Here is a 25,047-nt window from a genome sequence, read left to right as displayed (position 1 = left end):
TGATGACGCAGAAGGGCTGCGCGGACGGCGGGAGGGAGTCCTCGCCGTGGTGCTGCGGGAAGCGTTACCGGCCGGTCCCGTGTGTCTTCCTGCGGCATGGCCGGCCCGCACCTGCAGCAGCCCAGCTTTCTGCTGGTGGGTGCGGAGCGCCGGGCGGGAGGGCGCGGGGGGGGGCCTGGCGGGAGCGGCGCGGGGCGTCCCGTCCCGGTTGGACTTGCGGTGTTAGCTTTGTTACCGGCCCGTGAGGTTGCGCGGTCAGCCTGACTTCAGCCCCGTCAGCAGAAACGTTGTACGGGAGGAGCGGTGTGATCGGGGCATGTTTGCATCACGGCCATAATAAATACTGCCCTTGCCCATTTCCGTTCTGATTTGTGACAGGCCACGTTGAAGGCAGATTGTGTAAACAAGCCGTTTGCTCAGAGGGTCCACGATCTGAAGACGGTCATTGAGGAGCTCCCCGCCAAGGTGAGCAGTCGCTGCCCTGTCAGAAACTGTGCCCGGTCCGTTCCAGGGGGATTTGCTTTCTTCATATCGTTGTTTTCTTTGTTCCCGTTTTTCTTAAGAGTTTAGAAGGTCCCAGCTGAAACAGTGGGAATCCAGCGTCTTCCCACAGAGCTAAAACCCTTTTGTAAGCACTTAAAATGGTTTCAGTTGACTGCACTTCATTAACACCTTTCAGCCTCAGTTCATGAGACTAGTTTTTAAAGTGTGACAAGTAATTGGATAGATGCTGATGAGTATCATTGCAACTTTAGTAGGATCAGAAATCAGCATCAATTTCCTGTAATCGCTATATTATAACACATTCTTTTGAATGGAAGCACTGCCCAGTGATAATATGGAAACATTCATGGATAGGTGGCAGGCAGCATATTTGTGTGCTCTAGGACATGCAGTAGAGATTATTCCAGTGAGGAGTTGTACATATTTGTGTCTCTTCCCTAAAGGAACTACATGGTATCTTCCCATGGCTGGTGGAGAGCATTTTTGGTAGCCTGGATGGCATCATTGTAGGCTGGAATCTTCTCTGTTTGCAAGGAAGAACAAATCCTACAGAGTATTCTGTGGCTTTGGATTTCCTGGGTCCCAGGTAAAATCATTTCATCACAGATTTAAAAATGAATGGTGAACAACCAACCAGTGTTTGACCTTTTTCTGTTATGCAAACGTAAGTTCATAAAAGTGAGACAGGAGAGGGTACTTACCATGGGTTTTCTTTCTGATGCTCATTTGCAGTGGACCAATGATGAAGCTGGTTTATAAACTCCAAATAGAAGAATACAGATATGATTTCCCAGTCTCATATCTTCCAGTGAGTAACTGAAAAATCTGTAAGACAAGAATGTAGTTGTTGTTGCAGTTGTTGGAACTTTGTACACACTGTATACATATGGTTCAATACAGGCCAAGATACATTCTCAGTGCTCCAGTTTTGGAGAACACCCATTGCTCTAAACAGTTGCTGGAGGAAGAACTTTGGAGGAGATGGGGTTGTCAGCAGCTGATATTTGTGCTGCTTGGCCAGGAAAGCTACATTGGGATTCTTATCCCTTCCCCAGCTTGGTCATTGTTACCAGTACTTCATAGAATCATAGAATAGTTAGGGTTGGAAAGGACCTTAAGATCATCAAGTTCCAACCCCCCTGCCATGGGCAGGGATGCCTCACTTACAGGACAGAAAATAGTTTTCCAGGCTTGTCACAGAGCAGTGCATTCCCTGGCTGTGCTTTGTGCCCATGTACTTGAAGACTAATACATATCCTTTGTATGAATCCTAGATATGAAGTATGACCTTTCAAATAAAGGTATTTATCTGCAGATTTGTTTCACTATGTTTCTTCAGTTGCTATTAGCTATCTCTTGACAACTGATACCTGTGAAGCTATCAATTCAGATAGCTCTACAGTCTTTAACAAAACAAAATATCATTCAAGCATATAGTAATTGCTGGTCTACAGCTCATTTACCCTAACAAAACAATCAGCAACAGGCAAACAGCAGTCTCCTGCTGCTCCCAGTCCAACCTGATACTTATTTTCTGTGAGAAAGTTGGCAGTTTTCTAAAGAGCATTCATCTGCACAAGGAACTAACTGCGATGTAGTAAAATCCCATAGAGCTGAATGCAGAAAACATCCCAGAATGCTGGAATGAAACATAACTTTGCTATCTGAAAACATACTCAGCAAATATGCTGAGTAGCAACAGTAATAATTCATCACTCTGTCTTTCAGGGCCCCGTGAAGGCTTCAATACAAGAGCAAGTCCTACCTGAATGCTCTTTGTACCACAACAAAGTCCAGTTTCCTTCATCTGGTGGTTTAGGTTTGAATTTGGCTCTTAGTATCCTTTTAACAGTTGGATATTTTAATTCCTTTTAAGTATCTAAACCTTAGATATTACAAGCGTTTCTGTTGTGTATTTGTGTCCATGGTAAATCACAGTCATGCTAAAGAGTTTGGGCTGATTAGAAATGTTTAGGTTCCAATGAAAAATAATTTTGTCATCTTCTTATAAAACCTTGGGGGGAATTTCTGGCTCTATTCAAGTCAACAACAAAATTCCCAGTGCTTTCAGTAGGGCCTGTATTTCACAGTTCTTGTTTTCGTACTACTCATAGTTTACTTAATATGATAGAAAAAGAGCATGTTAACTTGGCAGCTGGCGCAGTTGTTGCAAGCACTTTAGTTGCAGCTGTACTGGTTTCAGTCTGAGACGGTCAAATGTGCTAAGAGTAATGCAAACACACCTTGGCACAGAGAAAACCTAAATGTTTGAGTCAGTTGGAAAGCAAAGCTGAATTTGCTGTTAAGCTAGCATTGACAAAATAAAAACTTAATGTCTAGTCATCACCCCTAGCTGTACCTGTTTTTTATTATCTGATCCTTGACTGTTCTTCCAGATCCATTTGAATATTATATGTTTTACTTTGCAATTAGTTTGATTACACAGAAGGTAAGTACCTTTCACAATTTTTCCTTTAACATTAGTCTTTCTTCACAATGCTTTAAGAGCCTGCTAAGATGCAGTCAAGCTAAATTTACAGTGGTTTTGTCTGTACTATTACAATTTGTTATTGCTTTGGTTCAGTTGGCAATGGAGACTGAATAATAAACAAAATACCCACCTTAGATATACCAGTAAGCAGACTCTCTAACAATACACCAACATGGAGTAGGCAGTGGATGCCAAATGGGTTTCTTACATCTCTATCCAGTAAGACAGTTTATGCAGTTGTAATCACAGTGCTGTACTATGGTGTCTGGTTGTTTGGTTCCTTTTCCTTTTGTTACCTGTGCTGCATGACACTGCTTTTCTCATACTTGGTTACATTCACTACTACAGCAACAGTTCTCTTAAAGTTACTTTACCTTTGCTTCAAGGTATCTTTATTGTCAGTTCACTCTTTATAGCCTTCTATATAAGGCCAGAGGGCTTCTGCTTATTTATACTAAATGGATCTGGCTGCATAGCAGACATGCCCGAGCAGTGACTTTAGGTAACAGTATATAACTCCAGGTGTATCCTGTGTGTCTGTTTCAGAGCACATCGGTCACTCATCATGTGAGCCCTTCCAACAGTGCTTATTTCATACTGGTGGACACATACCTGAAGTGTTTCCTACCCACAGAAGGAAGTGTCCTTCCTCCACCTCTTCTAAATCCTGGGGGAGCCATCCCTTCCCCAGCTCCCAGGTAATGACTACAGTGCCAGAGGCAAACTGTGGGAACAGTGCTTACAGAATCCAGGAAACACCTCCACTCTTTATGATCTGTATGTACTTATGTAATTACAAACATTAAATATATTTATGTTCACTTAATTTTACCATAAAGGTTTCACTCGGAAGTCTGAAAAGTAGCTATTATTGGAGCAGAAAAGGCATGTACAAGCAACAAAAATTAATCAGTTCATCCGCTCCAGTTGTGTTTTGTGCACTGCAACTGGAGTAGGACAGATCTGATTGTACTTGACAGTAATTTTTACTATCTTCAAATACGTATGGTATGTGGTAAAGATGGTATTGGTGACAACACTGTTACAAGGAAACTTACATTTTTCATTAATGTTGCTATAAAGCCACAAAACTTGGCAGTTGGTCATTTTGTTTCAGTTCTGAGGTTGCCATCCTTGATTGTTGAATGCTCTTAGGAACTGCTTTACAGTTCTTTGAAACTGATGTGTTGGGACCATGTCCCCATGGTTTGCTGCAGACTCATAGGGCTCATAGGTCTCTTAGTTCGTAACTTCCTGATATATAAAGCCAAGACATGTATTAGTAATCAAATTGCATAATGAGTGACTGCATTTCAAGTGACTTTTTGCATGGTAATGGATCAAGCTATTTAGCCACAACTGGAAGGAAGAAGATGAAAGATTCTTGACTACTTACTAAAGTTTTATGTGTCTATGTGAATATGGCATAAAACCAAACTCACAAAGTCGAAGTGAAAATTCTCCAGTACAAGCAGTCTTTTGTGCTTTGTAATGGCTGAGTGTGTGAAAATCTACATTTTCAAAATCAGTTTTGCTACTCAAATTCATAAAATGTCATCAATATTAGCAATTTTATACAAATGTAAAAATAGCCATTATATTTTCTGTAACTGCATTTTAAATAGCAGTTTCCACGGTCTTGTACCCAGGAAAACACAAATCAGGTGAATTATGAATATGGAAGACAGAGTGAAAGAAATCAAACTGAACAGGAGAATGGAAAACCTGTAACATTAGGTCTGTGTAAAGCTGGTTCAGTGCAGTATGAATAGGGATGTGGTATTTCTTTAAAGTGACTAGTAATTGTAACACAAGGCATAAGTTCAGATTGTGCAATCAGCTGTATAGTTTTACTTCTTAAAGACTGCTTTCCAGTTTATAATCCAGTGATTTAAAGCAATGATGCATTTCCTGGTACTGAGGCTTACCGACTTCAGTATTTCCATTCACCTGTCTGTAAAGGTCTCCAGCAGTGCCTTTCACTTCCTATGGCATGCACCACACCAGCCTGCTGAAACGGCACATTGCTCATCAGCCCTCTCTGAATGCTGACCCAGCCTCTCAGGAGATCTGGAGATCAGAAACACTGCTGCAGGTGAGTTGGATTTAAGGAAGAAAACACCCCACATTTCTTGCTGCAAACTGAGGAACCTCTTCATTTAAATCAAAGATAGTTATGCCGTTCTGCTTTAGTTTTTGGAATTGAGCAGTGCAGTTGTTGTTTTCTGTTAGTGAAACAAAGAACAACTGTGAAACTGTTAACCTGTAATTTAGAAAGGCACTTTTTTTTAAAATTAAGACTGTGTATCTGACAGCTGATCCTAAAGATTTGAGTATTCTTTTTCCAGGAAAGTTTCTAAACATGATTTTTTTTGTTTTTAAATCTTACATCAATTCTATGCTCTAAACAAAGGTTGAGCAGAGACAAGTTGGTTCCATTCACCATCAAGGGAAAGGAGAATCTTGACAGTGGTTCTCAAACAAGTTCCTACCATGTTGCTGAACTGAATTATTGATGCTTAGCAGGTGCTAACAGTGTGCCAACTCAGTCATTTGCATTGACATGATAACCTGAAACATCTCTGAATAGGTGGTTATCTATTTACAAAGTACAACTTAGTCTTCAAATTATATACTGTGGTCTTCCCCTACGCTTAGCTTGTGACTGACAAACCTTGGATTATTTCTCTGTCCTTAGCTGAGAAAATATTTGTTTTGCAGATCTTTGTTGAAATGTGGCTTCATCATTATTCACTGGAAATGTATCAGAAAATGCAATCCCCTCATGTCAAGGTAATAGTTTGCACTTATGAGTGTCATCTGATGGTTGATCTTGTATCTTGGGGTAAATCTCGTATTGTGTGGATAATTGTTTTGGTGTATTGGTGCAAAGAAAAGAAATAATTTACCAGAATATCTACACAAGTGTGTCAAAATTGCTAATCCAGTTATGAAGAATGTTGTGAGTGTGTCATCCAGGTTTGCCTTCATTGCAGAAGTTGTGTTTTGTTTTTTGTGAAAGATGAGTTTGTAGGAAGGTCACAACAATCTGAATGCCAAGAGTCAAACTGTTAATGATGGGGAAGATGCCACTATAACACGATAGTATTAAATCTCAATGGGGCAACATGGCTGCTAAAAATAGCTAAAATTTATTTCCAGCAGCGATAACTACTGTTACTGAAATACCAGTTAGTAATTTCTAAGATTCATAACCATCTTTTAGCATAAATCCAAAATAAAAAAGGAAATCTTATAAAACTGTCCTTAAGTGAATAAGCCAATTTTGTTGTTTCCTATTCCAGAATATGCTTTTCACCATGATGGTGTCATAAGTAGTTCCGTAGCTACATATCTTAAAAAGCTCTTGCACAGATAATACACAAGCAGTTTGTGGTGGCCTGTTCAGTAACAAACTACTGCATGTAAAAATTAAGTAAGTGTTGGGGAGGCCAAGATCAAAGGCATTATAAAGGGAATTCGAAGGAGAAAATGTTGATCCTCTGAATTCCCTCTGGGTCACAGTGGGACTTTCGGGGGGGGGGGGGGGGAAGGGAAGGGAGAAATATGAAAGCTACTCAGGATTTACTCCTGTTTGAAAGAGCAATATGGGAATTGATCAATTGAGAAATTCTAATCCTTTACTCCACAGGCTATAAAATAACAAACTTATATTTTGCTAGGAAAAAACATTGGAGAGCTGAAGCATGATGGGTTTTGTCTTTTGTTCTTAAATTTGAGGTCAAAATGCAAAGTCACTAATGTTGCAAAGTCTCCACTTGGGACTCCCAGCAGCATGGCTGTGATGCACCTGTGATGGAAAGGCTTTGCTTGAAGTATCTTTGGTCTGTCTGTCTGTCCAGTCTCTGTGCGTCAAGCACTGTGCTTAGGCCAGAATAATGATTGCTTTAAACTTCTCTCCTCTGTTCACCCTCTGTATTTCAGATGCTTTCTTCTAACACTAGGGAGCAGCAGTTATAGACAATGACTATCAAAGTTATGGTCGAATAGGGACTAGGTAAAGCTGAAAGTTCTCTGAAATCATCACTTCAGGATCCACAAGGTGTGTTGAGCCACAGCTTGAGGCCATTAACTCCCTAATGGTATTTTAGTTTTGTCTTTGATGGGAAGTAATCATAAACATGTGAAAAAGGAAGTTTTTACTCTTTGGGGGTTAGAACATCTGAATAAGGGACTGGAATTCCCCATGACATCCTTAAATGGATTCACATAAATGGATCCCTCCTGCAGGACTGAGATCTGAGTTAGAGATCATGTGGGGACAGGACCTGTGATGTTTAAACTAAGCTGTCGACTAGTCTTAATGTGGGCTGAAGGAGAATGGTCTGCTTTATAGCTCCTCAGATGAGAAATTAGAATATGCAGAATTACAAGTTTTGTTTTAACATAAGGGTTTAAGTTATTAATAATTAAGTAGGTTCACTTGATCCCATTTAGCATTCTGTGCGTTTGGAAAGAGGGGTAATCAGTGATCATTCATCCCTCAAGTCTGTTTGACCATCAGTGGCTTGAAGTGGCCACATACCTGTTTTGGAAGGTGAGATGAGGTTCCACAGAACTTGCACTTTCTTTGTCTAGCAGCCAGACTCGTTTGCTTTGATGGGCCAAGCCAGATCCCAGATATGTAACTTTCCTGTGAAGTGCCTCAGGGAATGACAGATTTTCCGTAAACCTTGGCAATATCATCATAGACTTCTCTTTACAAGTAGAAGGAGCTGGAATGGGAATGAATAATTTCTTTTGAGAAGGTCTATTTCTTTTCTACTTTACTGCTTTGAATTCTTTCTGGATCTGATGTAAACCTGAGGTGATACTATTTGCTATGTTGTTTCACTGTTTTCCCCATTAATTAAACTGTTTTCCCATTCTTTTACATTGTCTATTTTCTTCTTCTTTCTCAAATGATCCAGAGCCTAAGTGTGCAGCATCTCTTTTCCTATTCCCTCCTGCTGTAATGACAACCCTTAAAAAGACATTTTTGATAAAATCTTATGTAATGCTTCCTGACCTTCCAATGCCAGGTGCCACAGACCCCAGCACTGCTTGTGGAACGCCAAATAGACTACAGGCTCTTGCTGATTCCTGTGGCAGGGAAGATGATTATGAAGCAGACAAGGCTGAGTTATTGGAGAGCTTGCAGAAACCACTCCAAAAGAGTAAAACTAAAAGATACCAAACTGGCACTAGAGGACATTGGGTAGGGGCTATTCAAAGACAGCAGAGGTGTGATCTGGAGAGTTAGTTTAGATGCCTGAAAACAGTCATTGGGGTCTGTGTAGTGTACATTTTTTGTTTTATGTTTTTTCATTAATTTCATACATGTGTGTCACTGTTGCTACAGTATCCTCTTCACCATTGCTTTGTCAAAAAATACTCTTTACCTTATTCATCCAAGAAGAGGTAGTAAAAGTAATTTCCTCTTTTGAGGACATTCATAAGACCTGTAGCCTTCCTAAATGGCCTTTAAGTGGAAAGAGAAGACAGAGGATTTCTCTGAAGTGGAAATATACTGGACAGGGTCAAAATGATTTTAAAAGAAGCAAACTTCTTTCTTCCTGTCCCTTGGGAAGAAGAAAGTATCAGTTTGAGTTTCTTCCCAATATACAAACCATGGTTCTCCAGCAGCACAGGAAGAAATCACAAAGTTTTCAAAACAGCATTAAAAAAGCTTGCGGAACACTGAACACTTTTACTCCATTAGTAAAATACTGTAACTGTGTGTAAACCCATGTTGCTGCAGTTCAGTTAACTTCTGAAATGGGGAGTTTATTTGGCAAAAGCTCCATATATCCCCTACCAGTACTCACTGTGAGGCTAGCAAAGAGCCACAACCACTTACAGCTATACCTATACACCTGCTCCCAGTTGTATTTCCAAATTGATAAAAGGCATGAAATATTGTGGAATCAATGTACTGAACACCAGAAAGAAGGATACTGTGGCTGCAGTTCTTACTGTGGTTTGTTGTCCCTGACTGTATTTGTGATGTTCATTTTTCCCCCACCCTTCTTCCTTGGGCTCATTCTCTTTTTTTTTTTTTTTCTCTTGCTCTCTTCTCTCCTTTCTTCCCTTCCCCCCTTCCTTTTTGTTTCTGTTGTCTCAGCTGGAGGTTCTCCACTACCGACTCAGTATCTCCAGTAAACACCACGGTAGTCCTGCCCAATCCAGCTACCAGGCCCTCCACGCATACCAAGTATTACCATCTTTTCATTTTGTTTCCTTTATAAGAATCTTGTTCCATCATATAATCTGCGAAGTGTATTGGTGCTAGCTGTACAGCAGCTCTTTCTGCCAAGGTGTGGTTTTACATCTTGACTGAGAACGCTGCACTGAGATTTACTAAGTTTTCACTGCAGATAGATACTGAGAGGTATTAGCAAAGGCTATGGAGAAAATAGTTAAAATCTAGCATATTATGAGAACTAATTATGAACTCTCATTTTTAGAGATGCCCTCTTATAATGCATTGTAGAAAAAGGCTTATTAGCTATGCTGATATTTTTTGACATCAAAATTGGCTTCACCCAATGGCAGATTTCTGGCCCTCATACACTAGTATTTAAGCAGAAAGCATGGAAGAGAAGATCCGAATTTGCATGGCTGTCACCTAAAATTAAGGTAGGTAACATGTAGAGAGTTTTAGCCAGTGAGATGTCATTGGATAGTACTAAATTTATAGTGGCAATGTAAACTTGACTATACAGTTTTGCAAAAGCACACGAGTGGTACATTTGCAGATTGTTCAGGAAATGTGCATGCAAAAACATTCCTGTTGGAACAGATTGCTGATTCCTCTTTCCCTACTTCAGCCCTTTATTCATTGGGTCTTCATTTTGGGAAAGGGGAGGGCTGAGCATATATACTATAAAGCTGTTGTTATACTTGAAAGCTCTTTAGTACTACATAGAATTTTCCTGCTGTTTAATCCCTTAAGTGGTGTGATAGCTCAAGGTACTGCTTAGAAAAGAAAACAGGAACTACTAGTGTTTAAATCTTAAATAGTTTTTTACTATTAAATTTATCTAATTACTGTGTTAAGAACAGTACACATCCATCCTGTAAGCTAAGGTTTTACAACAAAAACACTTGTGTTTTTAAACCAGTAATGTTCATAATGGTGCTGATCCAGGCTAAGAAGAAATGATAAGAATTGCTAAGGGGAAAACCTGAAGCAATGTATTGAAACAGTGGTACTGATAAGTCTTGTAAGTTCAAAAGATACCTTTGGGGGAGCCTACAATTTTTAATTACACCTTTTCAAGGCCTATAGCAGAGTATTCAACCTCTTTAGTTGCTTTTGGAGATCCCAACCTAAACTTCTAGAACCAAGTAACTTCTCAGAGTTCTCATCTAAACCCCTCCTCAGGGCTGTAGAAAACATGCTGACTTGCCAGGAGCTGTCAAGGACACAAGACACTCATTACAGGCTAATCCTCTCTTTTAGAAAGCTGTACTACATGATTATATCTATTAGGCCTTGAATCTTTTCCTGGAGTGAACTTTACAGTGTATTAAAAATCTTAATGAGGTTGTAAAACCACATCTGCTTTGCCTCAGGTATTGCAGAGAAAAGACACACAACACACACACACCCACCCCAGCAGTGGAAACACTATTGAATGGGTTTAAGAAGTGGAAGCTTTTTGTATAAAAATGTCTGCCAGTCCCCTAGAGTCATATTGGGCATCTTACTCCAGCATGGCTGCATTTGGCATCCTGAAAACATCTTGCAGCTATTGTCTAATACACTTTCCCGGCATCTTCTGTTATATTTGTTTCATGTACATTTTTCTCAACTTCTGATAAACCTGAGAGCTGTGAAATGTAGAATACAAGTAATGTCTTAAACTTTGCCTTCAGTAGTGGATTGCTCTTAACGCAGATTACAGTAGCAAAGGAGTTAGTACTTTGACCCCAGATTCTTCAGCAGACCAGCTCCGGTGCTGGGCACCAGAACTAGCTTTTTTTTTATCTTTTTCATCTCCCTGCTATATCATACACTTGCTGTGTCTCACCATCGCTCCTTGAGCTACTCCCACCCAGGTTACGTCTACCCATAAGGATGCTAGGAGCAACAGGATCATGCAGGACTTGAATCAGTTCTTATTCTTACCATAACTCTTTCTAAGATTATTCTTATAAGGCAGATAAGTACCAGCATAGGAAGAGAACTCAATACAGCCAGACAAGTGCATAAACAAAGGATGTGTTGTGCTGTCCACAGCAATGAACTTATAACCATAAGGAAAGGCTGATACTCTTTTTTCAGAAAAGGGTAAGTTGAAATCTACAAGTTATTCTGTTCTTTAATGCTAGCCTGAAATTCAGTGCATTAGAGTACTGTGGATGCTTTCTTTTACAATCACATTATCAAAAATATCCCACTGTTTCTTAGTGAACTGATGGCAGAAGATTGATGCAGCTCATCCTGGGGATCAAGTCTGTCTAAAATCAGGTGGCACCAAACTACAATGAAGAACCTAGAAGGAGGAGAACAATCTTGCATTTCAGTATCTGATCTGAGAATATAAGTTTTCCTGAATTATCTCCTGGACATTTAGCATATGATACTCATTATCTTCCTGTCTTTTGCTTTGAATTTAGGAGTCATTTAAGCCCACTGAAGAGCATGTGCTAGTGGTAAGACTGCTTGTGAAACATCTGCATGCTTTCAGCAACAGCCTGAAACCAGAGCCTCTCTCCCCTTCAGCCCACTCCCACACAGCCAGCCCACTAGAGGAGTTTAAAAGGTAGGTACATGAGCAGCCTGTCCCTGAAAAACTCTGCTTTCACCGAGAGGTTGAATTAGGCTGTTTTGATGGCTAAATTCAGAAGTACATTAATAAAAGTATGTAAGAGCTAATGTATTGTTTCTCACACACACTGGAAGGGGGGCTAAGGGGACATGTCTTGCTGTTACACTAGTATCTTGGCACAAGTCAGAGAAAATGCTACTGGAGGATTCTGGAGAAGGTTAGTGGAGAATTTTATATATATGTATTTGAGTTGAAATTCAATGGGCAGAAGTAGCTTCAGTTAAGAAAGAACAAGTTTGGGTCAGTGCTTTCTGTATTTGTATTTGTGGTAGTGTGTTGAGTTTTTTACCTTTTTAAAATTTGCTGATGTTTACACATCTGTCTTTAAATCTGTTTGCAGGGTTGTAATTCCTCGGTTTGTCCGACAGAAACTTTATATCTTTCTGCAACACTGTTTTGGCCACTGGCCTCTGGATGCCTCTTTCAGAGCAGTACGTACCTGCTTCTCTTTCTAAGTCTGTATGCAACAGAACTAGTAATTAGTTATTACTGTTTAGCAGCTATTTCTTGGTGTCCAAACATTTGGGGAGTTAGAGCAGTTAAATTATTTATATAACACATACATTTAATGTTAAGAGTTCAAGTGAGACATAGTTAAATAGATCTTGGTGATAATTACTACAGGTTGTTGGCATTGAAAAGAAGATGTTACATTCTTACAGGTTCTAGTTTCTTAGTATCTAATAGAGTAGGTCATAAACAAAAGCAGTAAAATACGATTTGTGATAGATATTGCAAATATTACCTCCTACAAGCAGTAAAAGAACTGTATCAGACCACAACTCTTGGTAATTAATGTAGAAGTTTAAAAATGCAGAATGTAACTTACGTACTAGATTTACAGTTAGCTTTATCACAGTGTTTGAGGTACACATGCAAGGCACAATGTCAGAAGAAATGACTGCAGAGGCCATGGCAAATGTATCCTTGACTACTCCCGTGTATCCTTAGGGTCGTGGGTATGCCTGCACAGAAGACCAGAGCTGAAATGATACTCATGTAGCATCTTGTTTAATTAGTTCAAAAAGGATTCAGTGAACACTATCAGAGCTGTTAAATGCACCTTAAATGCAGCCACCAACTAAGTTTTCTTTTATAGCTGCTGCATGAGTGCTGTGTTATTTGTGTATTATAGAAAATTCACGTTGGTCCTAATGAACATGTACTTAGTTTTTCAGTTTTTTCAAAGACACTCAGATTATGAGAGAGCTTTATTCCTAAAATCTTTTAGTTGTCATTAAGATAACATTCACCCCTTTCTGTCTTTCAGAAAAGTATCGATACTTACGTGGTTTTATGTGTGATTTTGCTTAGGTTCTCGAGATGTGGTTAAGTTACTTGCAGCCATGGAGGTATGCTCCAGAAAAGCCACCGCAAAGCACAGAACACTTGCCTCACAGCGTGTCAGAGAAATGGTAAGGAAAAAAGCAGCTGTGAGTAACCTGAACCAAACCTCGAGGAGGATTTCAGTCTGAATTAGTTGCTTGTACAAGATTAGAGATGATTTCTTACAGCGCAAGCTTTTGGTTTGAGACTAATCTTTCGTCTTGGTGCAAATGCACCATCTTTCTGGAGACAGTATAAAACATTTACTTAATGACTCTTTTGGCAGAAGACAAAACAACAGTTATTTAAATAGCTGTACTCACAAATCCTGTACTTACTTTGACAGGGCTACCTTCATTCAAGAAAACTTACTCATGTATACTAAGCTGTTTGCAGGATTTCTGAACAGAGCTCTTCGAACAGACTTGGTCAGTCCAAAAAATGCCTTCATGGTGTTCCGAGTAGCTAAGGTCTTTGCTCAGCCCAATCTAGCTGAAATGATCCTGAAAGGTAAATGGATATTTTGACGTCTTATGCTTTCCTGTCTCAATCTTTCTTCACAATGGCTACAGCTTACCTCAGAAGCACTGAGATGAATACTCCCATTTTGCATGCTATTTTGCCACTGAAAAGTCTGTGTCTTCACTAATATTTGTTTAGTATTGGTTTAATAAGTTTACAGTTCTTTTCTAATCACCATCATTTAGATTTCATTCCATGATTCTTTTTTAAAGAACTCGATATTGGGTGTCTACAGTAAGGTCAGGCTTAGTATTGGTTTAATAAGTTTACAGTTCTTTTCTAATCACCATCATTTAGATTTCATTCCATGATTCTTTTTTAAAGAACTCAATATTGGGTGTCTGCAATAAAGTCAGGCTTTTTTACACTTGCCTCACTGATTATTTATCTCAGGATTAAAAGTTCTTATATCTCTAAAGGTATTTATACTTAGCAAAATAACTAGTCAGCTATTCAAATATGCTCTTCAGGATAATTAAAATACAGTAAATTTGGGAGAGGTAAGATACAAGAAGTATCAATGTCTGAAGTGTTATGACACTCCAGTGCCTTTGAAAAAAACAAAAAACGCCCAAAACCAAATTTAAAAGCTGAAAATGCCTGTATGGTCTGCATTTAAATGCACTCTGGCTTTTTCTGCTGTAGGCAGAGACAATTAAATGAAAAAAAGGTAATTAAGGCCTCTTTCCTCCTAGAACTGCTTCTTTATCTAAAAGCAAATTGTCCAGCAGCCTTAAGATTCTTTGTAGCTAGACTTTTCCCAGGCACAACAGGGAGTATTATATAACCATCTTCACTCCTTTTCTCAAAATCTAGGGGAACAGTTATTCCTGCAGCCAGAGCTTGTTATTCCCCATCGTCAACACAGATTGTTTATGACTCCCACATTTGGTGGAGCCTTCTTCTCATCATGGCCTCCAGCTACTGCAGATGCATCATTCAAGGTGAAGAATCATGTTTACAGCCTAGAAGGACAGGACTGCCAGTATAAACAGATGTTTGGCACAGAAGTCAGGAATTTGGTAAGCAACAACTTTCACCTGTCGTTCTATTTTGACAGGATTTTTCTCAGTGCTTAGCATACATACTGTAAGTGAAGAGTGGAAAAACTCACACCCTGCCCTACTGTATAATTAACTTTGCTGATGATAACTTCTGGAATCTGAGGGGTCTCAATCCAGCACAGCTGTAAAAACCTCCTTGCTGTGCTGAACAGAAGTTAATGTAACAGCTTGCTGTTATGAGTATTATGTTATATATAGATATTATGAGTATTTCCTCTCAGACATGCTTACTGTGAACTTCTGATTCACTTGATTCATTAGTATCTATCAGATAAAAATAGCAGGAGGAAATAAAAGCCAGCTGAAAAACCTAAGCAGCACACAATAACTACCTTTGTCCTAATAGAAATGCAGCTAACAGTCTTAACAGAAGTCCGTATTAGGTGAGAGAGTGGGTTTGCTCTCACTGCCAGGTATCAAAGTGCAGTTTTATCCATGTATTGATGCTTAGTGTTCCTTTATCTTTGTCCCACACAAGTTTGTTTGTTTGTTTTAGGTGTTAAAACTGGCTCAGTTAATTTGTCAGGCACAGCAGACAGCAAAATCCATATCAGACCATTCTGCAGAGACAATGGCTAGCCAGTCCTTCTTTTCGTGGTTTAGATTTACACCATCTGAGATGAATGGTTCCTACACAGGCAATGACCTTGATGAAATTGGGCAAGACAGCATCAAAAAAACAGATGAATATTTAGAGAAGGCACTGGAATACTTGTGCCAAATCTTTAAGGTACGTAACATCTTTCTACGAACTCTCCCTATGTAGCAGTGTGTACAAGAGCCAGGATCCCTCAAATATACTTGGGTCTCTCTTGTACTTTGGGGAGTCACAAAGCCATCCAGAGACCCCGCTAGCACATTTTGTTGTAAACATCTTCTGGGCTTGACTTTACCCTTACCACTTCAAAACCCCTTTCAATACAGAGGAAACTAGATGCTCTGTATTTCTGAATACCAAGCCTACTTTGTTTCAAGTGAATACTCCTATTGGACTTATAGTTTAGACCAAACCTGTCTCTTTACTTGTGCCTGTTCTCACGTTTACAAACAGGCAAGTCATAGCTTAAATTTTAAAAACGGTCCAGTACCTTCTAAATGTAGAGCTATAAAAATACAAGTAAATAACTGCAGCTATTAACTAGAAGTAGTCAGTGTACTTGGTTAACTTAAAAGAACAGATTAATTTCTGTCACCTACACTCCCTTATACAGAATTGACCTAGGAGAAGACAGCCATTTGACAGCTCTCAAGGAGTAAGGTACATGTAAAACAGAACACCTCTCCTGGATTTGAAGAGCACAGACAAGAAATATGGAGACTTTTATTGTCTTTTAATGTCTAGCTGAGGTGCTATTCATAGAATCATAGAATAGTTATTAGAACTGCTATTAAGCAGTTCTTGGTATCTGTGTTATTCCTGAGTAGCTGAGTGGAGCCCAACTGACCCAGATGATGAAGAACTGTGAGATGGCTCAAGACAAGAATGGGAAAAACCAGCTTCCAGACTGCATTGAAAGTGAGGATGGCCTTATTCTTACACCCCTTGGCAGGTACCAGGTGAGAAAAGAATATTGCTACCCTAGATTGTTCTTGCAAAAAAAAAAACAAACCAGCAAGTTGTCCTTCTACATCCTGGGGCTAAGAGAGATGCCTGCACAGAGGTGTTTAAGAGGGGACCTACAAGATAAGGGGTTTATTTTCTTATTTCCAGATCATAAATGGCTTACGTAGATTTGAGGTGCAGTATCAAGGCGATACCGAGCTTCAGCCCATTCGAAGCTATGAAAATGCCACTCTTGTCCGCCTCCTATTTCGGTTATCCTCTGTGCTTAATGCAAGGGTAAGTACAGCACTGTCTCCTCTTGTGTTTTCCACTGCAAATTTGTTCTTGCACATACATGACACTGCAAATTTGTCCTTGTTCCTTTACTGTGGTCTGTACGAGTAGTCCCCTGTAGTATCAGGCCTGCTTCTCTACCTGTAATATGACAGCTTAAATGTAGTCTTTATGCTTGATGTTTGAACAGTGGTGTATCATTCAGAATTAATGTTTCTGAAACAGGAAGAGTAAATCCTTTTCTTCCACTAGGCTTAATAGATACAAGGCAAGCCTGCACTAAAACAGTTCTACTATTTTCAACTACATTTTGATTATTCCCCCCCCAAAGAAAAGTGCAAAGTAAGTTACACTTATCTTATGGCAATAGTTATAATAGAATACTGATGTTTAAACTTTTCTTACCTCAGTTTGCTGATCAGATGGATGTACTTTGCTCCAGGGAAGACTTTGTTGGCAGGCTTTGTCGTTACCATCTTACCAAGCCCCATCTCATACAGAAAATCAGGTGTAGTCCCATGGTGAAGGACAGAACAAGCCAGAACTGGGGACCAAGAATCAGTCTGAGGTTTCTGGCTAGCTACCGGACTCTCATTTTTTTACTGATGATCTACTTCACTGCATCCTGGTTTAACATTGGGCCAGTGAGCTGCACATTCATTATCCTGATCGGATATTTTCTTTATGCCACAATAATGACTTTTTTCTCTGAAAGATGGAAGCCACATGAACACTAATTTCTTTGTTTCAGCTTACACTTGTAAAAATAAATGTTTTAAGGATAAACCTGGGATTCAATGACTGTTTGAATTACTGTATCAGATCTTCCTAAACTATTTTTCAATATTAAAATTAATTGAGTTTTATAAACAAGTTATGTTGTCTTGTGGAGTAGGGATAATCAAAGTAAATTTTATTTTTTTATAAAAGCATTCTGTAGAATCTAGTGAATCACTGGGGTTTCTTGAGAGGGGGAAGAATGAGACTTTATACTGAAGGGAACTTTAATCAGGAGCACTCTGGTCAGTTTACACAGAATAGCTGAGGGTCTAAAGTTTAATATAGAAATACAGTTTCTTCTAAACCACTACCCAGGTAGCAACAGCAGGTAAAAAGCTGGAGGCATCTTGCTAGAAATAAAATGCACCAATATTCTGAGCACTAGCCTGAGCTACATTTTAACAAACCTGATCTGCAAAAATTCAATCAATCACACTATGAGTCACAAAATTCATATGCTTCAGCTATACTTATTGGAAGCACAGGGAAAAGAGGAATGCCATATTCTTATCTTCCCAAAGATCTAGAGTAAGGGAGTCCCCTTCTACGTTACCACTTCCCAGGTCATGGGGGTTTTGGGGGGAATTGGAGGGGTTTAGGTTTGTTGTGGGGGTTTTCTGGTTGGTTGGTGTTTTTTTATTACAAGCTCTGTGGTTAGCTACTGTGAGAATCTAAAGTTGTGAAACATAAACTAAACACAGTGCTCAGAATGGTGGGAGGATTTAACATTACAGTGGAAGGAATATTTAGTACTGTCCTCTAGAAGCAAGACTACACGCTCTCTAGCAACTTCCATGACACTACTACATATAAGGGTGTTTTTTGTTTCTTTGGGTTTTTTTTAAATGAAGTCACGTGCACCTCCACGTTAGATGCCTTTATGGTATATCCCTGGCTTGTCATCACAGTAAGTACCCCCATGATGACACAGGAGTCAAACATCTGACTAAAGAGAGGTCCTCAGTAAAAAGTATGTTGGGGTTTCTGGATAGAACACATTCAGCAACTGCAAAACTTGTCCCTCAAAACATCTCTAATCAAGGGTAAGGACCTCAGTAGTCACTTATTAAATAACAGCATGACCTAACAGTACTAAACAACAAAAATCAGGTGTTTTCACAGTATTCTGCAATGTCAAAACATCTCTATTTCCCCAGGACTAAAATGCTCCATTTCCCCCCCAGCCTGTGTCTGCCCTCAGAGTACGGCACACAGCAAGCACAGCACTCTGTGTACTTGTCCCCATGTTCTCTCTCACTCCTTCCTGCAATTTTAATTCTCTCTGAGATACTTTTATTAACACCAAATGTTCTCTGAAGCAATGCATCATGAGATGCCACAAAGAGGAATCCTGACAGATGAGCTTCAAAAGGTAACTCAGTCAAAAAAAAAAAACAACCATTTTGTGCTCTCTAAAACTATGCCATGATGGTGCATGTGGGAAAGACAACTAATCAAAAGTAAAATGAAGTTCAGTGAGAAAACAGCTTTAGAGCTTATGGCTAATCACAATTTTAAGGCCATTCAGCTTATGCTGGATGTAAATCAACATCCAAAACTACGCTGTAGGAACAAAAGCATTCAGTAGTATGAAAGCAAGCCTACAATAACCATTTTTGCTAGCAAACCAATCAGTTTGCTTGAGCCTGAGAGCTGCATCTCTATGCTCCACACCAAGTGTAAGAAAAGTTACTTCAACTTACAGTCATTGTCCTGGCTGTGATTGCTGTAAGGTAACTGTCCTGGTGCAAGTTTGATTTGAGCAATACGATACTTGAGGGCCTTAGCTTTGCAAACTTGTTTGCTTAAACTGCCACTCCCATAATCACTTCTGCAGTCACAGGACTTGGGTCATCATTTCTCTTTTTTCTGCAGACAAGACTTCTACCTCATCTTCTGCAATGACCAGTTCACAGCTATTAATTTGACACACTGCAGGTACATGTCCCACTTCCAGTTTTTATGATCTATCTCCCACCTCAGAAGCTGCTGTGTGTCAGGATGTCTACCCCACCCTCAGTCTAACATCTCATTGCATCTTGCTTGAAGGAAACTGAAAAGTACTGCAGCTACAGTGACTGCTTTGAAAACTGCACTAGCAAACTTATTGTAAATCTGAAGGATACACGCTTTGCATCTATTTCCAGATATGTTTTAAATTGTTAAGAAAAAAATGCTATAAGCACCTTTGTGTTAGACCCTGGCAATACCTTTAACCCCCTGTTTCTACCCTTATTTCTTGGATTATGACTTAATTACATATTATAAACTGTGTTAGTGCTACTGATTCTTTTGCCCTAAGGAGTCAGCCATGTAACAACTGGTTAAAAATCTACATCTTTCAATTGTAGATACCATTACTAACCACTTGACCAGGTCTTCCAATTCACTACAAGGACCATAAAGATAGTGTTGCATGGGATGAAGAGCCATTATTTCCTCCCCTGACCTTCAAAGCCTTTAAATCTTCACTGACCACAGAACAATGTAAGCATCACCAAATGGACACAACAGAAATGGTATCTATGGATCAACATGGCAAGAGCAGTATAATGTTAGCATCCAACACAGGAATAATAATAAATTTATTACAATTGAAACAAACAGATAATGCATTAGTTCATGTACAAAATACTGATAGCATTCTGCTGCCTCAGTCAGTGCTTACTAAGTACCCACAGTTAAAAACATCCTAAAACTGATGACACCACACAGATTTACAAAGGTCATAGCAATTCCTTGACGCTACTGGAAGAGAGCTCAGCTACTCTTTAAGGTTTGCTGCACAATACAGGGAAATGGAGGAGGATGCAATGGGAATATCTGAAATTTGAAATTGTTCTGCACCAGGAAATTAAGAGTGACCAACTTATAAGCATGGGGAAAATAAAACCATCACACTATGCGTGAAATTAGTTACTCATGGCAAATGTTTCCATTAGCAGTGCCCAATGATAAGGCAGCTGATGACCAATTTGAGTGCCCATCATTGCTCAAGGCACAAAATCTTGGTTGTCAGTTCTACTTCCGAGCTATGTTGGTTTTAACTTTTCTTTTTAAACAAACTGATGAAGTACAGGAGCATTTTCACTGAACTGCATCAACTTCCAAAGCAAGCCAGACACCTCAGAGAGACGCCTAGTAAAACAAATGTAGCTACAAACCTGCTGGATTGATTTGTGTTACTAGGTGCTTTATACTGTTGGGCTTGTTCCCCCACACCTTTACATACACATTTACTGAGTTTATAGAGGAAGTCAGTGTGTCATTGGTATCTCTTTTTTTCTCATTCCAGAAGTGAGGTGATGAGAAACGTGGTTCATGCTAACAAAAACCCAACCATTTAAACAGAGTAGTGTTTAAATAACCTATAAAATACTCCCCCCCCCCCCCATTTTTGTTCCCCACCCCCATGTATAATTATCCAGATCTCTTTCAAGTACTTGAGGGATGCCTTAAAAAGCTGTAATTCATCCCATCTCTGGGCAAAACTAATAGGCAAAAAGATTCCTGCAATCACGGACAAGTTCGCAACCGCATTCTAGTTGCAGCTAATTTATTTCTGGGGCAGTATCAGGTCACAAAACACACAGTGTGAAACAAATACTGGCACTGAGCATACTCTGAAGCAAATTAGGACATTTTCTCCCTACTCCCTCTTATACCAGACTCCCTGATGGAAGTCCACAAATAATTTCTTCTCTAAGAAGACAATAAAAACTCATCCTAATACAGTCTCAAGAACCATATATACACATTTTGTATATTTGAAAATGCTGGCAAAAGTCCACAGAGGCAGAGGATAAAAAGCATGAAAACCAAGTCTAACATCAGGTTCTCTACTGAACCTGATGTCTAGAAACAAAACAACATAAGGTTTCTTTCTTCTGAAGTACCCTCACCAAAATGCGATTTTCCAGCTGCATGTGGAAGAGACCAGCTGTTGAGACCTTCTTTCTTGCTTCATGGTTTAGGAAATGAGATGTTATGCAGCAGAGAGGCAGGCCTGACGAATACTTTGTGCCCAGGTGTTTAGGAGTGCCGTGACCGAATGCTTGTCTGGAAGTTGCAATAGTTTGGAAGTCATGTACCGATACACGGACTGCAAAAAGGGATTGGCTGCTGGAAAGAAAGAGGTAACAGATAAATAGAGTTACAATAAAAACAGTATTTAAAAGAAGACTAATATACGATGTTCGCATTTCCCCACTATTACTGCATGCACATGCCCAAAAAGTGTCATGCTAGCATCCTCATACCATACTGTCTGGGGTTTTTTATCCACAGAGGGCTCTGATCTGGATAGTCCGCTGGAACACTGAGCTGCAGTGGTGGTACATTTGGGAGATTCTTGTCATCTAGAATGCAAACACAATTCCCATCAGAACAAAGCATTCCTTGCTGGCGAAAGGGTTTTTTGTGCATCATTCAGTTTGGAACCTAGACTCATCCCAAGGAGGAACCAACCTGTACATCTCAATTTTTATTGAAGGCAATCTCATTGTTTGCTTTAGCAACACTTAAATTCTTGGAGGAAAAGCCTGGCAAATGTAGCTCCATCTTTTACACATTTCTGTACCTTGCCACTCTCACCATTTCATCAGCTGAACTTCACTAAGTTAGACACCTAATTTCTGAAAATTAAGTGCCTTATACTGATATTCAGGACAAAACCAGTTCCAATTTCTCAAACGAGGGGAGGAGGAAAGAATCTGTTTTCCCCATTGGAATGCAAGAGCAGAACAAGTTAATAGACTATAGCACTTTATGATTATTTAGCCGAGACCAAAAAAGATGCAATATGAATTTTTCTTGAACATATACCATTGTCAGTGATCACTAGTACAAATTGAAACAGACCCTCCCAAAAATTAACTCAACACTTCCCTAGCTCTGTCCTAGTTGCTGGAGGCAGAACAATTCTCACGTATCATTCTCACGTATCAATATAGGTCAAATCAGGAGTAGAGATTGCTACTAGCAACGAATTATTTTCTAGCCACTAAATGAGATTATCAACTGCAGCTTCAGTACAATGAAAGGATCAGTCATCACAAATGAAATCTCCAGGTGTACCCTGGAGCAGGCTGCACAGAATGTCATGATTAAGCAGTGCCCTGAATCTGGTAAGTACAGACTTCATGCCGAAGCCAAAGGTTAGCAAGATTCAAAGCTGTTAGCAAAAAACTCTTCAACCAAGCTCAGCACTTCTTTCTGAATTCAGCCCTTAGTTTCTTCTTGCTTACCTAGCTTACATATAAGATGCACTGTGCCGTTATTACTGCAGTGGGAAGGGTCCAGGTTCACCAGGAATTTAGGATTTAATCTTGCAACTTCCCCTTGTAAGACATTTGGTATGGTTTGTCTCTCATCCTCTTCATATTTCCGTTTTCGAGGGGAAGCAACTGGAGCCCTGCGTAAAACAGAGTCCGCAAAAGGACTAGGTGAAAACTTTGTGCCAACACTGCATTTGTCAAATATTTTACAGCTGTAAAAAGGACAGCTATAGCTCACACTCAACCATAAACCCATCTGTTCTTTTAAAAGCTTCTACAGATAAATGTCTTTTTTGTTAAATAATGAACATAGACAGCAGGTCATGATACATACGTGATGGGTGGCCCATGAATTGCAGTCATAGCTGGCATAAATGTACGGTAAAGCGAATGGTTGAAGACTGGTGAACGGATGTTGGCCAAAACAGCATCCAGAAGTGGCTGACACAAGTACTGCTGTTTGGTGGGGGGCACTGCGGGAGGTGGTGGAGTAGGCTGAAACAGAAGAGAAGCCCCTTTTCTTTTAATCATCACCAAAAAAGAAATCTTTACTATTGACTCTGCAAAATTTGATAGTGGTAATCTTCCAATGCATGAAATGCAGAGGATTCTCAAAACTGCATATAGTAACATTAAGTGGGGAATAAATTAAAAAAAAAAAACACAACCACAGCCCACAGCTCTCATGTAGGAGATCTGTCCTGAAATGTACTGCAAAAACTCCTAGAAAGGACTCATGTCTTTGCACAAAGTACAAGAATTTGAAAGTTCAGCTAAAAGAAACATACAGATGACTTACATAAAGTAAATGCTAGCCCATTTTTTTTTCTGTTTCCTTACTTTGTCCTATCTTACTTGAAGTCTTAACAGCATGACACCAAGAAATGCAAAAAACTGTCTTGGCAAATCATATCATCATTTGGAATTAACTGTTTATTCTTGACAGTTCACAGCATTACATACCACAGCCATATCATTTTTCAGCTTCTCCAGAGCAATTTCACATTTCTGCAGTGTCTTCAGAGGGCACCTGCACAAGAGGAGAAACTTCATCACCACAAAATGGTCACCTTGGCTAAAGTATTTCTGGTATCTAAGCCCCACAGACAGCCTCAATGCCAACAGGGCTGGATGCTAAACAACAAATTTCTGGAAGAGCTGGGGAATCTGATGTCCAGGCAAAAGGAGAAAGAGTTACCGTTTTGAAGGGTCAGTCAGGATATCCAGCAGACTCTTCATTTTACTCAGGTCTTTCTTCCTATCTGAAATAATATCAGAGACACAAACACTGACTACAAGAATAGCTTCCATATTTGCAGACAGGAATATAATATAATGTTAAAAGTGAAAGCATGCATATCCAAAACAAGTATGCCCATTGTGTAAGCTCTATGTGTCCCAAAAACATAAGTAGGAAAGAAAAACTGGAGAGAATTTAAGGATGAGGCTTTTATCTATTCTTCACAGTAAATCTTTACAGTCATAGGCAAGAAAAGCATCTAACTTTCACTATCAATTTTAATCCCTAGAATAGAAGCCATCACAAAAGACAAGTTCCTGCTACTCTCATCAGAAGAGATAGCTGAAAGAGAGAAATGCACAACTAAATATAGGAAACCTCACCTTCATTTTTATCTATTTTATTGATCATCCTCCGGAGTGGCTCAATGTATTTTGATAGCTGTTTGAGTTTTTCCAGATACTGTTGCTCCTCTGACTGGCTAGAACTGGCTGGACTCATGACAGAATTTGGATTTCCTGGCAAGAAGTAAAGACTGCATGTCACAGGGATGATAAAAGATACTGCAGAACAACACTCTTGCATTTCAGAATCCGGGTCTGAGATGTGGCACTCCCAAATCATAGCTTACATCAAATATCCAAATTCACAACTGGATGCCCTATAGTTTAAGGGCTTGTCCAATCCTCTAGTCTTTGTGCAGAAATAACATGTTTGTGGACAGAACAGCAATTCTCATTTAATAATTTTTTTTTCTGAAATGGTCCAAAGTTTCATACACCCATTTTCTAGGTCCTCATTTTGCCTTCACTCTGGTGCATTGAACACTAAATCAACACATTGAATTTGCTGCAGTTTTCCTCAAGTCAGTGCTTTCCAACTGCAGAGCACACAACACTGGTATGAGAAGGAGCTAGCATGTTACTTCCATTCACGGTATCAGAAACTGCTTATTACATCTGGAAGAGAGAAGAGCACAAATGTCAGAGTACACCTAGGAAGGTGTTTTGGAGCAAAGCAGCCTGCCACCTGTGATTAAGTGGTTACATCCTTTACAATTGCATGCTGTTGCTATGGGTTCTTTCCTGCATGGAACTAAGGCATCATTATGCCTCTATAACCTCACTCCATTAAATCAAGTATCATTCTTTTTCAAAAGACTTGGGAAGT

At 39.5% G+C, this 25,047-nt stretch overlaps 3 protein-coding genes across 9 annotated transcripts in view; 1 reads left to right on the top strand and 2 right to left on the bottom strand.

Moving 5' to 3' along the window:
- Positions 1-1,338, bottom strand: part of GGT5 (gamma-glutamyltransferase 5) — a 36,732-nt gene extending 35,394 nt beyond the window's left edge. The window contains exon 1 of the mRNA XM_057411399.1: positions 1,206-1,338. The gene's annotated coding sequence lies outside the window, so the exon portion shown is untranslated. The remainder of the gene's footprint in view (positions 1-1,205) is intronic.
- SMPD4 (sphingomyelin phosphodiesterase 4) lies at positions 97-17,454 on the top strand. Of its 3 annotated transcripts, XM_057411394.1 has the most exons (19): positions 97-135; positions 379-465; positions 948-1,090; positions 1,237-1,312; positions 2,233-2,341; positions 2,901-2,953; positions 3,542-3,693; positions 4,958-5,090; positions 5,717-5,788; positions 9,120-9,209; positions 11,621-11,766; positions 12,173-12,263; positions 13,147-13,247; positions 13,505-13,668; positions 14,497-14,702; positions 15,241-15,474; positions 16,170-16,301; positions 16,456-16,584; positions 16,992-17,454. In XM_057411394.1, the coding sequence occupies exons 1-19, from the start codon at positions 97-99 to the stop codon at positions 17,316-17,318; spliced, it is 2,484 nt and encodes an 827-aa protein (XP_057267377.1). In that variant the 3' UTR covers positions 17,319-17,454. The 3 variants fall into 3 exon arrangements, with proteins under 3 accessions (XP_057267377.1, XP_057267378.1, XP_057267379.1); XM_057411395.1 differs by lacking the exon at positions 9,120-9,209; XM_057411396.1 differs by lacking the exon at positions 15,241-15,474.
- A 2,457-nt stretch (positions 17,455-19,911) lies between these two features.
- Positions 19,912-25,047, bottom strand: part of MED15 (mediator complex subunit 15) — a 30,250-nt gene continuing 25,114 nt past the window's right edge. For 4 of the 5 annotated variants that reach the window (XM_057411281.1, XM_057411284.1, XM_057411285.1 and 1 more), the window contains 7 exons: positions 24,261-24,395; positions 23,836-23,899; positions 23,601-23,667; positions 22,972-23,132; positions 22,608-22,774; positions 21,621-21,719; positions 19,912-21,483 (listed from right to left, as the gene is read on the bottom strand). In XM_057411281.1, the coding sequence (XP_057267264.1) occupies positions 21,347-21,483; positions 21,621-21,719; positions 22,608-22,774; positions 22,972-23,132; positions 23,601-23,667; positions 23,836-23,899; positions 24,261-24,395 (830 nt within the window). In that variant the 3' untranslated portion in view covers positions 19,912-21,346. The remainder of the gene's footprint in view (positions 21,484-21,620; positions 21,720-22,607; positions 22,775-22,971; positions 23,133-23,600; positions 23,668-23,835; positions 23,900-24,260; positions 24,396-25,047) is intronic. The other variant, XM_057411282.1, reaches the window with a different exon arrangement.

This window comes from Pezoporus wallicus, unplaced genomic scaffold, assembly GCF_028554395.1.
Source record: "Pezoporus wallicus isolate ANWC-B61680 ecotype Strahan unplaced genomic scaffold, APGP_CSIRO_Pwel_v1 contig_6401, whole genome shotgun sequence".
Lineage (NCBI taxonomy): Eukaryota > Metazoa > Chordata > Aves > Psittaciformes > Psittacidae > Pezoporus > Pezoporus wallicus.
The sequence above is the reverse complement of the archived record's forward strand: the minus strand, read 5'-3'. Positions and strand labels throughout refer to the sequence as shown.